General features: G+C 40.3%; 1 protein-coding gene across 2 annotated transcripts in view; it reads right to left on the bottom strand.

Annotated features, from left to right (window-relative positions):
• Vps39 (VPS39 subunit of HOPS complex) overlaps positions 1-14,209 on the bottom strand; it is a 52,531-nt gene that overhangs the window by 18,492 nt on the left and 19,830 nt on the right. For both annotated transcript variants that reach the window (XM_063250197.1, XM_003475713.5), the window contains exons 5-8: positions 7,115-7,209; positions 5,833-5,931; positions 5,306-5,398; positions 2,290-2,473 (exon numbers count right to left, since the gene is read on the bottom strand). In XM_063250197.1, the coding sequence (XP_063106267.1) occupies positions 2,290-2,473; positions 5,306-5,398; positions 5,833-5,931; positions 7,115-7,209 (471 nt within the window). The remainder of the gene's footprint in view (positions 1-2,289; positions 2,474-5,305; positions 5,399-5,832; positions 5,932-7,114; positions 7,210-14,209) is intronic.

The following is a 14,209-nucleotide window of genomic DNA, read 5'->3' as shown; positions in this document are numbered from 1 at the left end:
TCCAGGCACTTGGGAGGCCAAGACAGGATGACTGCTGAGTTTGAGACCAACCTGGGATACCCAGAGTAAGTTCAAGGCCAGCCTGTACCACACAGCAAGATCCTGTCTCAAAAACAGACAACTCCCACAAAAGACAACAAAAACACATAATCCCTATAGTTTCTTGGTGTATTTCACTTGCTGTTAATTTTTATTTATAATTATCTATTTCTGATAAAGTTTTTCCTATTACATTTGCAATTAATACTCTGAATAATATCATAAGATCTCAAAGCTAAAAGGAAACTAAGAAGTTAGTTATTTAGGGTCCACATATTTCCATCATTTTTATTGCTCTTGTTATTATTATGCTGATATTTTTTTTTTTAGTTTACCAAAACTAAAAGAAAATTTTAAGACAAGGTTTTTTTCTTCTGTTTTGTTTTTTTGGTAACAGGAATCAAACTCAGTTTCAGGGTTTCATCCTTGCCGGGGAGGCGCTGTGCTGCTGAGCTACAAACCCGGCCCCAAGGGCATATTGTCTCATTGACTGTGTTTTTTTTTTTTCTCTTTTTATGCTAGCCTCATTTTGAAAGTTAGTATAATTTTCTTTAGTATTAACTTGTATAACTTTGCAAAATTTCTTCATTCTTTTTAACCTGGCCCACTTATATAAGGAGCCAGAGGAGGTGACACTCACGGTGGTCAGTGTGATGGGCGGGTGCCAGGACAGCACTGTCTCAGAGACATGAGTGTGGAAAGCCAGAGAAATGGCTCATCCTACCAGCAGCCCAGAGGACTCCTGAGGACAGGTCTCAGGACATGGCCCCGGAAATTAAGGCACAGACTGTGAAACCCACTGTGATACCAGCAAAGGCTTTAACACAGGACCTCCCGTGCTGGAGATTCAGACACACTTCAAACACTGCTTCACAGGTCTTCATCTAGTCTGCCAAGCTGCTTTACCTGAAGAGAAACCAGGGCTCCCTAAGACACAAAGAAGCCTCCCAGATCCTCTCAGCTTCCAAAGTTGTTACTACACATAATCTTGGGCCTTCTAAAATACCGTCCTTCTGATTTATGCATCTTTGATTATCATCAGAACACAATGCCTTTATCAAGACCACTACCACTGAGGAAGCCTCTGGCTTCCTGGACCCCACCCTACTCTTCCATCCACAGACCACTGCTTTAGCACCTCAGTCCTGGCAGTGGCTTCCCACAAATCTACACAGTTTCTGCACTTACACCCACTTTTCCAACTATTCTTTCTGCCTCCAATGCAAGGAAATTTTTCTTCAAGCCAGATTCCAAACTTCCTACTTGTCCTAGTCCAGACCTGGCTATGCAGTGAATCTTCCTAGTTAAAACAGTGAACTTCCCTGAGAAAGGCTGAAGATAATGCATCCAAATGAACATCTGAAGCAAGTGTTCTGTCTCTTTTCCTGTGACATCATCCTTTTTCCTAAAACTATAGAGTCTTTCAAGATCCAACGCAGGTCTGTGTGCCCCCCTCACCACAGGAACTAGTTATCAGTGCTCATGTTTCTGGCTGCCAAGAAATTGCTGCAGAAGTAGGCAGATGCTGAAACTGGGTGTGATGGTGCACACCTGTAATCCCAGTCCTTAGGAGGCTGAGGCAGCAGGAGCACCACAAGTCTGAGGCCAGCCTGGGCTACACAGTGAGTTTGAGGCCAGCCTGAAACACATAGGGAGATCCTGTCCCTTCCCCACCACCCCAAAAAGAAAAGAAAAACAAGATGGGCAGATGCTTCATCGCAACACCTCCTCAGAGGTGGGTACCTGAGGCAGGCAGAGCAGCAGAAACACTCGATACCCAGTCAGAGATGGTCAGCTAACTGCAGTCTGTGTGTCTAAGCTACAAAAGGAATGGCAGCAATAACCATGACATCAAATGAAGTCATATAAATCACTGGAACAAATGAGCAATTGTCACTAACTTTCAAATATAGACTTCTTGACAGGGGATACAATAAAACCATTAAAAAGACATCAGAAAAGGAGATAAGTAAAAATAGCAGTAGACAAGCATGTCCTGAAACGTACATTTCTATTTACATTTTTCTCCTCTTGAGCAACACTCAGCTTCATGCAAAAACTTCAGCTCAAACTTGTGGTGATCCTCCTGGGCTTTTAAAGGCCCTGAAACATCACTTATGTGCGTGAAAGGAACCTATACACATGAACAACACAGTGCAACGCAATCTGCTAGAGCTTGGATGGGACCTCATTACACAAGGATGACACAACCCAGCCTAAAAGGGAAACGGCAGTGACCGCTAGTCTCACCCATGGCCGCTGGGATGTCTGTCCAGTTCAGGGCACATTTCTGGGTGCAGTTCCCCTCTTCATTGAGCACCACGGTGAGATCGTCCTGACCCACAGCCACTTTTCCATCTGCCAAAGGTGCGACTAAGGGCTCCAGCTGTTTTCCTGTTGGAAAGAGCTCTTTGATAGACCCCTTTCCATCCACCTACAGGAAGATACAGAGTGAGTCACTCAGCTTTCCCTGGCCAGAGGCAAGAATGGTCGAAATGTCCAGGCAAAACCCCACACCTAGGGAGGCCAGTAATGTTCTTTTTTTGATGTAAGTATCTGTTTGTTATGACAACCTTTATAGTACTGTATGACTAGTGCTCTAATATAGAGAACAGTGTCTACCTAGCAATTGGATGATGCCAGGTGCCAGAAAGTGCAGGGCACCTGAGCTGCCATACACTGCTGGGAGAGGCAGCAGTTTGCTGGTTCCTTGTAAAATTAAACATAAACTTACTATATGACCCAGCAACCCATCTCTAGGCATTTACCCAAGAGAAATGCAAATCCATTTGCGCAGTATCCAAATGAAAATGTTTATAGCAGCTTCATCATAATTGCCAAAAATTAGAAACAACTTCATCTGCAACTGATGGATAACACACTCCAGTACATTCATAAAACAGAACAGTACTCAGCCACTTAAAAAAAGCTATTGTCATATTAAAGTGAATGTGGAATGTATTATACCAAGCAAAAGTATCCAAATTGCAAAGACTAATGACTATATGTAGTTCTAGAAAAGATGAAATCTTAGAAGACAAAGAACAGATCAGTAGTTACCAAAGTTTTGGGAGCTGGACAAACATGGGGCTGATCTCAAAGGGGCAGTGTGAAGGAGTTTGGGGGTGATAGGATAGTTTTGGGTTTTGATTGTGGTATTAGTTATACAAGTGTAGGCACTGGTTAAAATCCCTCTGTACAACTCTTTGTATACCAAAAAGAATGAATTTTAATGTACATCAATAAAGAAAGTAATTTTTAATTGAAGCAAGATTTCCTACTCTTAGGATGCTGCACTCAAGAAGGTAAAGGAGGCTGGGGATGTAGCTCAGTGGCACACTACTTGTCCGGCACATATATGAACAAAAATGTCAGAGGACTGAGTCTCCCCCAACTTCCGGTTCAGTCCCCCACCTCACAGTGCCCTCTTTGCACCTCTATGCCTTGTTGCTATTAGACTGCTGCACAGGAGTGCTTCCTCCAGGGATTTGTAACCCTGATGCTGATGGATGTTTTCAAAATAAACTATGGAACAAATATATTAATAAACCATGAAGAACTCACACATTAGGGAGCAGGAAGAAAGTCTTCCAGAATTGGCAAGTCTGGATCAATAAAAATGAGTAAAGCAAAGGGATTTAGTTCATTCTATGAAATAAATGGGATAGAAACATTTTCTACACAGAGGACACACATTGGAGGGAAAAAATGTTGTAGATCTTTACCATTTAAATTGGGAGAAAAAGCAAACTATAAAACAATGTGTATAACATGAAGTTATTTATGATCTAGATTTAGAATGTCTACCTAAGGTCTCATGTGTTCAGAAGTGGTGCTTGTTGAAAGCAAATGGATTACAAGAGCTCTAAACACATTCATCTATGATTCACTATTGGTAACGCTGTTAAATGTGCCACTGAGAAGTAGAGTCTGTTGGAGGAGGTGGTCACTGGGGGTGTGACTTGGATAGGTGTGCAGTATTCTTATCCATGGCCCCTCTCTCTCAGCTTCTTGACTGCCATGTGTTGAGCAGCTTTCCTCTCCCAGACTTTTTGCCAAGCCATTTCTGCTGCAAAGCCAATCAACTGTGTACCGAACCCTCTGAAATCTTAAGACAAAATAAACGTTGCCTCTTACAAGTCATATATGTCAAGTACTTTGTTTCAGCAATGGAAAAGTGACTAATATACATGATATATTCATAAAAAGGTAGAAGCCCATAAACCAAAAACTTAAAAAATTTCTCCTTTTTATTTATCTATTTTTGCAGTATTGGAGAATTGAACCCAAGGCCTTGTGCATGCCAGGCAAGTACTTTACCACTAAGATGCATTCTCATCCTTTAGTGACTACAGTGGCACCTTGATTCACACACACTTTTGTTTGCAAACAATATGGCTCATGCCAGAGATTTAGCTCAGTGGATGCCTGGCAAGCATGAGGTCATGAGTTCGATCCCTGGTACCACACACACAAAAAAAGAGGTATTCAAACAATATAGTTCACAAACAGAAGCATTTGGCAAAACTTTGCTTTTGTTTGCAAACTCTGAACTGGGTAACAAACATGACCCCAGTCAACTTTCCCACCCAAACACAAATGTGGCCATCTTTTCCAAAACCAAAGAACAAATTACATTCATGAACTGACACAGCACTGTATTTCTGAAAGGGGAATTCCAGATGATTTGTACTTCCTTTAGTCCCTTATCTAGATTTTGTTTTTTTTTAAAAAATAATACACATGTGTAGCTTTTGAAATGTAAGAAAACAGTGAAAAAATTTTGAGGTAGGGTCTTGCTACGTAAGTTAGACTGATCTGAGTCTCCAAGTGATCCTTCCCATGTGCTGGGATTATAGATATGTGCAACCATGCCCAGCTCAAAAAGAAGTTTTAAAACAATTGTACTAAGAGACTGGGGGAGGTAGGAGATTCAAAGCTATAAAGACTGAAGTGAATGAGGACAGCAGGTCATGTGTGAGCAGCTCTAGTGACCATGGTCCTAATAATTAGATGTATGCCACAAATAATCATTATGGAGAAAACAAAGAGTAGACACTGCTTGGCTTAAATTACTCAGATATCTTATTTGTGAAAAATTCTAACAGCATAAAAAGTAAACAAACATACAAACTGATATGCCAAAAGCTCTATATTATGTTGGTTTCCCGACTTACTACCTCAGAAGTACATAATCAACTTTCCCAAGTACATAATCATCTTTCCCAAGGTAAACAGATGATATCTGTAAAATAATAAGCTTTACCCGTATCAGGTAGTAGTCTCTCTTGAAACCTACACAGATAGAATTTTCACACCACGCCATAGACTTGGGTACATCTGATACACTGAAATCCCCCTGAAAAGAGAGAACAGAAATATAGTTGAAAAGACATTAAAATAAAACAAGAAGAAAAAAATAAACAAAACTTATGACCTGTTATTTCACTTCTTTTCTGCAAAATAACTCTCACCCTCATCTGGACACAATTTTCCTAGCACACTGCCAGGAAACCATGCATAATAAAAATAGAAGTCATTCAAAAATGAGGCAAAGTGCACTTGGAGAAGGTAAAGCCCACTTTGGAATAAACCAATCTATACAATGCTATAGAATTATATATCACAAGTGGACATGAACAAGCTCTCAACTACTTTATACCAGAGTATTCAGATGGGGAGAGTGTAAGCTGGGATCCTAAACTCCATTAGAGCCACAGGAAGTCTTTCACACTATAGGTCTACAGCAGCAGCTCCCACCCAACCCAGGGACCCATTATCAGTGGACTTCACCTGCAATTCATGAAACTCCCTGTCCTTCCAGAAATAGAGCTGCAGTTTCTTTTTTACTGCCACACACATCCGCAACACCTCCTCTCCAGTCTCTGTGTGCTGGGAAGAGATACCAAGAGCAAATAAGGACGTGCACAGGATGACTCTGTAACTTGGTGACAACTACATCAGAGATTTTCTACCTTGAAATGGCAGTTAAGCTGAAAATCCCCTGTAGCAAAAAGCCATGCTGCCAGCAAAGCTGGAGAGAACCCCAACATCCTCCTAGATGTCCTCAGCAACTCAGAGCACTTTATCCCCAAGTCCCACTAGCCAAAAATCGCAGTGTAGGCCTTAACTTACATGACTCTATTCTTAAATGTCTATTACTCAAGACTAGCATGAGTGAGACAAGAATCAGCACATGCCAGTGATCCCAGGCCTACTCTCACCCCTTTGTTTTATTTTTTATTTGGGGGGAGGGGTGTTTGAGATAGGGTCTCACTATGTAGTATAGGCTGGCCTTGAACTTACTATGTAACAAAAGCTGACCTCCAACTCATGGCAATCCTCTTGCCTCAGCCTCCTAAGGGCTGGGATTATAGGTGTGAGCCACCACACTCAGCTTTACCCCTTTTAAAAGAGTTGGGGAAAGAAAGTTCTAAGCATAAAACAATGCAATATCAAGGGAGAAGGGAGAGGAGGGAAATGAGAAAAAGAATTAAGATGTATCATGTACAGGTACAAAGTCCTTACAATGAATGGTGTATGTATATCTAAAAAGTACCAATAAAATAAATTTTAAAAAAACAAAAAAATGCAACATCAGAGTGAAGCACACATGTTGAAGAGATCACATATAGGGATGTGAGGCAGATTTTTGAAGATTGTAAGAATAATGAATTAGCAAAATAAGAAGCTGTTAAGCTTCAACAATAAAGACTTCCCTCAGTGATCTGTTTAACAAATCAATTTAATGTTCTAATTATGTTCATGATACTATCACACTTTTGCTTTCCCACTAGTTGTTTATCCATCACAAGGGCTTCTATGAGAGTTGAATGAGTAATTATCACATTCAGACATTTGGCTTTCTAATTAAAACACAGAGGGAATGCAAATATCTCAGCTTCACACCATGCACTATGAGAGAAATCTCTCCATGATAATCCCAACCCTAGCACTTCTCTTCCGACTCACGTGGCCTGAGCTTACCAGTTCCACTTCCTCACAGAATTGTGCAAAGGTAGAGCAGACTGCACACACACAAGCATGCCGCCATGCTTTTCCTGCATGTACTCACGTGGAGGTCACAGGTGAACAGCGATGCTCCCTTTGCCTTTGAGACTGTAGTGATTTGTTGAAATGTTAACAGATCATGGACATAAATGTTGTTTTCTGTTTGGAAAGAGGTAAAATGTCACTATAAATGACCATCCTTCTCTAGTACAGCCACATTAAAGATGAAAAAGGCAATAACTATGTAATACCTAAGACCATCAAATGGCAGTTGCCAATTCAAGACGTAGCTTCAGTTTCACTAATGAGGATTTATTCTGGTTTGTCACCAGCCCACACATTTCACAGGTTATCTGCTCGTCTCAACTTGGATGTTTTGATCTTTAAAAATTTGGGCTGATTTGAACAGAAGAGCTCTTTCATGTCCAAAGCACGTTATACCTTGCCCTACTCAAGCTTGGAAATTTGTGATGCAACAGATGTACAACAAATAATTTTCAAAGCTACTTACATTAGGAAAAGGAAATCTGTGGATTTTAGGCTGCCTTTTTTTTTTGGTGTTGGGAATTGAACTCACAACCTTGCGCTTGCCTGGCAGGCACTTGTGCCACTGCCTATATCCCTAGCCCAGTCTGTGGATTTTTAATGAACATATGGCAAGGATTTCATCCAAGCCAAGTTAACACTGTAATACAGCAGTACCCTCTTAGACTACTTAGTTCCAAAACCCCCAACAGACGGCTGAGTTGGGATAGTAATGAACCCTTTACATATATATATATATATATATATATATATATATTTTCCTACACATACCTGTGATAGTTATAAATTAGATACAGTAAGAAATGTAAAACATAAATGAAATACATTAAACTAATAAAATTAAACAATTATACTGTAATAAAAAGCTTACGTGAATGTAGTAGCTGTCTCTCAAAATATCTTTCTGCACTGTCCTGGCCGCCCTTCTTTTGAACTCACAGCTGACCATAGTTACTGAGACCTCAAGAAGCAAACTGTGGATCACAGAGACAGCAGTGATTCTACCCTGGCCTCCTACATAGTTTCTGCCATAAGGTGCCTTAAATGTGCATCCTTAGCCTCAGAAACTAAGTGTGGGGTCCTGAGCTGAAATATGCAGAATACGAAGCAGGTTTCTAGTCCTTTTCTTGTCCTGAAAAGGGCTTACAAGCTGCTTCTATGAAATAATGGCTCCTTACATACCCCTGAACAGTCTGATCCCATCTGCCTCCCCCATGTGATAGCTTGTCACTCTGTCACATCCTAAGCCCAGCCACAATGAGCCATTTGCCATGTAGCCATGTTGTGAGGTCTTGTACAAATTTGTTTTTTCTGACTGTGATGTTCAGCCCACCTCTCTTCCTGGGGAAATCCTAGTAATCCACTAAACAACACAGTTCCTCACATTAGTAGGAAAGGGTTTTGCTAAGTTTAAGTCACAGAGATGGGTTTCATCCTTGTATTTCTTCTGCCTCAGTTTCCGAATGTGATTATAGGAAAGTACCACCATATCTGACCCCATAATACACTTTATAAATTTCCACTGTTACTTACTACTTTGTATTATTATTTTTTGACAATTGTATTTTTTTATTTAAAACCATTAAAAATGATACAGAATTTCAAAACAAGATAGGAAATTAACAGTGGTTATTATATTGTATATTGTTGTCTTCAAAATAGTTGCTCAGGGGATTCTGGGAAGATAGCAGATTGATAGGTATCAGGGTAGAGAGCCTCTCTGAGAAAAACAATTCAGATGCTAGAATTTAACACCATCGAGAAGACCAGACAAAAAGACAGGGATTCTCACGATCCAGGAAGAAATTTAGGAAAAATAAAAGGAAAGGAAGGAAGGAAAAACGTGTACGAAAGGCTGAAACCAGATGTGCTCTCATTGGAGCCGGTCCCGGGCTGTGCTGGGTGTGTCTTTGAATCAAAACTCATGGTTGCGCTGAAGTCTGAAATTGGGGGCTGGTGAGCCCAAGGCTGTTGGTGGGAGGATGTGGCGCAAGGGAGAATAGAACCAATGTGGAGAGCTACACTGACCTGTGATGAGTGCTAGGAATCTGGTCCCGTGGAGTAGGGTGACCGGCTGGACGACATACTGGAGTTGGGCAGGGCAGGCCTGAACCCAGAACCGCAGTGGCGTCAATCAGCCAGCCCTGGCACAAAGCAAGCTGGTGGGATCTGCTTGGGCTGCATCACGTCCCTGGTTCAGGACCCAATAGTCCTGAACCTGTGATGTCTGCATGGCACAGACTAATGTGCTGAAGGCACTTGCCGGTTGACTGGCTCAGAGGGGAGGGGCCAGCCCGCATCATCCCTATGTGCACCTCACAGATCAATAGCAAACTGGCGAGGGCAACAATCCCCTAGCCAGCACGCTTCAGAAAAACTGTAAGCAATATGGAAAGGGCCTGAGGCCTCCACCATACACCTGTCTGAAAGAAACCAGAAACATGACAAGAGAAAGAAACAAGAAAAAGCCTCCAGTGGCTGAAGCAGAGAAAGTAAGTCCAGGAGAGGTAAATACAGAAGAGATCAAGGGCAGCAAACATGCAGTATCGGACACAGCGTCAGTGGACATAAAGAAATACCTTCGTGACCTCATAGACAAACTTAAAACTAAAATTCTAATTCAAGTGAAGCACGATATAAAAAGGTTAATAAAAGAAATGCTAAGGACCTCTCAAGAAGACACAGATGGAAGAATGGAGGAACCAGAAAAGGAGAGAAACCTTTGATGAAGAACATAAACAAAATCTAGAATACATGAAACATCCAAAGAGATTACCAGGAAATTAAAACTCCATTGAAAGCTGGCAAAATTCCTTGACAGAAACTAAAGTTAGACTTTCTTTTTTTTTTTGTCATCTAGAAATGTATTTATTTTCTGTCTATTTTTTGAGGGGAATCCATTTACAATGCCCATTTCCAATAAAATATGAAATATGCTGAGAACAGGATATTCAATTAGAAACCAAGAGAAACAGTGTCTATAGAAACAAATCACAGGTAATTCAAAAAGTGAAATTATTAAAAAGGCTTTTAAATCATGATTAATAAGTTCAAGAAATTAGAGACAAAAATGTAGAATTTAAGCAGCAACCTGAATTTCATGATAGAGTCATGGAAATCCCTAGAATTAAAAAATATAATGCTTGAAATCAGGAATTCCACAGTAAACTGAACATGGCAGGACACAACGAAATGGAATACAGTCCATAGGAAGTCAGATCTCTTTCTCTTTTATTTGTTTATTTTGGTATCAGGAATCGAACTCATGACCTCACACTTGCCAGGCAGGCACTTATACCACTGAGCTAAATCCCTGGCCTAAATCTCTTTCTCTTGCACACACACAATGTAAAATAGACAAAAGAGAGTAAGATAAAAGATGTGTACAGTGTGCTTCTTTGGCCTGCATATTCATTGAGAAATGTTACTATAATCAAGCTAGTTAACGTAAGTATTGTGTCAGTGCTTTTGTGTGTGGCACTCACACATATTCATGGTGAGAATATGTAACAAGTAAGATTTACTTGTTTAGCAAATTGCAACTATTTATTTATTTATTTTTTTTAATTTATTTAAAGAAAAGGAAACGAAAAAAAATACATGGAGATTAAAAAAAAGGTAGAAATAATTCTAAATTACAGACAAACAAAAGGTAAGAAATTGCCAGTTGATAAGTTACAAATTGTCATCTTCGAAATGGCTGTTCAGGTTATAGAATTAAAGTATATAGAATGACATTCAAAAAAAAATGACCCTACAAACCATTCTGCTCTATGGCCGAACAAAAGCTCCGTAATATGATTATCAGTCCCACCTATTTGTTTTACATCTCTAAGAGGATAAGGTTAACCATATCAAAACAGAACAGAACATTTTAAAAAAAAAATAAAAAACAATTTAAAGAAATACAGATTTCAAAGCAAGTCCACTGGAGATCTACCTTATCTAACTGTCTCTAGCTTCTTACAAATAGTTGTCCCTAACTTCACCCACTTTCTATACTTATTGCATATTATAGAACTAATCAAATCATTACAGGATGATGGAGTCTTTTTAGGTCCTCAAGTTCCAAATTAGGGAAGACAATACCAACTACCATCGCATCTCTCATTCTCTTTGTGATAACCGTCCCCATCTCTGCATATGCTGAAGTTGAGCTGAAGAAACCAGTCCAGAGTCATTTTAATCAGCAAGCAATAGATTGCTAGAATTTATATTATAATGCTACAAAATAAGCCTCGGGTTTTTCAGGTCTCTTTCTCAGAGTATTTGTTCCTATCCTCTCTGTATTATAGGGAAAACCAAGTCATAACAAGACAACGAAACAATTTCCTAGATAAACATGCAATGGATAGGACTTATAAAACTATAATATAAATGATCTTCCGTAGCTACTATGTTTTCTCTTGTTATTTTCAATAGATTTGTCGACAACACTGGCTTATTATAGTTAAACATACTATCACCTATTTTTATAAAAACTTATCTTTGACTGCATTGTAGTATTTGAGAGCTGTTACTGATTCATACCAGTATGGATATCCTTTACATCTTGTCATGCTCAGAGTAGTTTCCTCTACTTTTAGGGTTGATTCTAACACGCATACCGATTTCAAATAGGATCAGTCAAGGCCAACCAATAGTCTTATGATTCAGATACAATTAAGATCAGTCATAGTAAGACAATGTAAGTAATACAGAATTTCAGCCTAAGTCAATAGGAAAGTAAGGATAGTTGCCGTGGTATAACCTGCTATTTTTGGTTCTAGAGGTCTGTGTCCTCAAATCTGATATGAGTGGACAGACCAGAACAAATTTAATTCAATCTAAATATGTCACTAGGACTACTGTGTCTTTTAAATCGTTATACACCATTAGCAATGACCTCTGCTTTTTTTTTTTTTTTTTTTAATATAGTTTCAGAGCTGTCTCTACTAAAGACTAGCTTACCGTCTCTGCCTCATGTCTGCTACTCCACTTTTCTGCTATAATTTGTCCACCTTATTCCCTCATTCCATGGTCTGCCCCGTTCACTGAGGCTTCTCTGCCACTGTAGCTGTAATCCTGATATCTCTTCCTCTCTTTCTCTGTAATGTCCTTCAGCGCTCTCCGTAGGGTTGGATTGGTGGCCACGAACTCCCACAGTTCCTCCTTGTCTTGAAAGTATCTTATTTCTTCATTAATTTTTAGAGAGTTTTGACGGATATATGAACTTAGGTTGCATATTTTTTTCCTTCAGGACTTGGAATATTTCTCCCCACTCCCTTCTTGACTTAAGAGTTTGTGTTGATAAGTCTGCTGTTATTTTGATAGATTTCCCGTTATAGGTAACCTGCATCCTTTCTCTGGCTGCTTTTATTATTCTGTTTTTTTGGTGGATTTCTGGGATCTCGATTATTATATGCCTAGGCATAGATCTGTTTTGGTTGTAGGTAGCTGGCGTTCTGTATGCTTCTTTTATCTGGATATCATTTCTTTTTGCTATACGTGGGAAATTTTGCTTTAATATCTCTGTGAATATTTTTTGTATTTCATTTTTGGATGTTCCTGCTTCCTCACTCACATTCTTTATTCTTAGGTTATGTATCTTTTTATCATCTTCCAGTTTTAGAATTGCTTCTTTCTGGTTCCTTGTTATTTTTAAGAGGCTTTTTCTTTCACGTTCATAAGCCCTAAATCTCTCTTCAAGTTTCAGAAGGTTGTCTTTAGTTTCTGTCAAGGCATTTTGCCAATATTCAATGGAGTTCTGAGTTTCCTGATATTCTCTTTGGATCTGTTTCATGTTTTCTAAGTTATGCTTAAATTCTTCTTCAGATGCTTCTCTTTCTTTTCTGATTTCCTCAGTTCTTCCATCTGTGTTCTCTTGGGCGGGGCTTGTCATTTCTTTAATTAATCTCTTTATATCTTGCCTCACTTGGAGCAGGAGTACATCTTTAAATTCCTCTATGAGATCATGTAAGTACTTTTTAATTTCGGCTGATGCAGTGTCGAGTAGAGGATGGTTACTGTGCTTGTTCTCTTCAGTGTTTAGTTCTCTTGGGTTTAATTTCTCCTGTTGAACAGCTGGAGGTTTTTTTTTATTTTTATCTCTTGTCATGTTTCTGGTTTCTTTCAGACTGTCCTGGAGTTCTCTGGCCCTCTCCGAATTGCTTAGGGCCTTTCAGAAGCGTGCTGGCTTGAGTTTTTGCTGTCCTCCCCAATTTGCTGTTATCTGGGGTAGGCTGGGATGTAGGGGCGGTACAGTCTAGTCTCTAGCCTCTGTGTCAGTTAGTTCATAAATTAGGCTGTACTTTCTGGTTGTCACTGAGTTGTGACTATTTTGTATCTGCTTATTGGGCCCCAAGCAGAGGCTTGGTTTAGCCCCAGAAGCTCCTGCCAGTTCTCTTTGAATCAGAAGCAGCTGAGTAATGGCACAGGATTCTGCCCAGGTCCCAGCCGTTCTCTTCCAAACCTCTCTGTGATAGGTGCACCAGAAAAGCAGATCTGCCCAAAACAAAGATGGCTCCCACTAAGTTCTCTGTGTGGAGCTGAAGCCAACAAGTAATCAGGCTCTGCCAGGACTCAAGATGTCTTCCACCAGCCCTCCCTACAGGGGTACCTGGTGATGTTACCAAGCTGCGATTTCTGCCGCCAGGCTAATATGTCTGCACCAGATTCTGTGTTATTGATTTCCCCGTGGTGGCGGGCCAGCTGTTCTCTGGTCAAACCCAGCAGCGGCGGGGTTTTCTGTACTCACCAGAGTCCGGTGCAAGTCCTCGTTCCGGGACCGCCGCACACCAAGCTGTCCACTTTTCCCCCACTCGCGGCTCAGCGCTGACCGGTCAGATTTCTGTGCACCGTTTAGATTTGAATCGCCAGAGCTTTGTACATCCGCTCTGGTGCAGCGGTGCAGAACTGGCTGCTACTTGGAGTCTCGATCTGGGTCTCAGTTTCCCGCGGTCTCCAAAAGCAACTCAGCTTTTCGTGCTGGGTCCACGAGTCTGTTTGTTGATTTAAGGGCGCGGGATTTGTAGCCTCCAGTCTCAGCACGACTTTAAATCCTCCAGTTGTACTGTCTTGGTTAATAAGAATCGCTATCGATTTGTCTGGTCCTCTCCATGCTGTCTTTTTTTAT

Source organism: Cavia porcellus, unplaced genomic scaffold (genome assembly GCF_034190915.1).
Source record: "Cavia porcellus strain 051 isolate PalLab524CR breed Dunkin Hartley unplaced genomic scaffold, mCavPor4.1 scaffold_6, whole genome shotgun sequence".
NCBI lineage: Eukaryota > Metazoa > Chordata > Mammalia > Rodentia > Caviidae > Cavia > Cavia porcellus.
The sequence above is the reverse complement of the archived record's forward strand: the minus strand, read 5'-3'. Positions and strand labels throughout refer to the sequence as shown.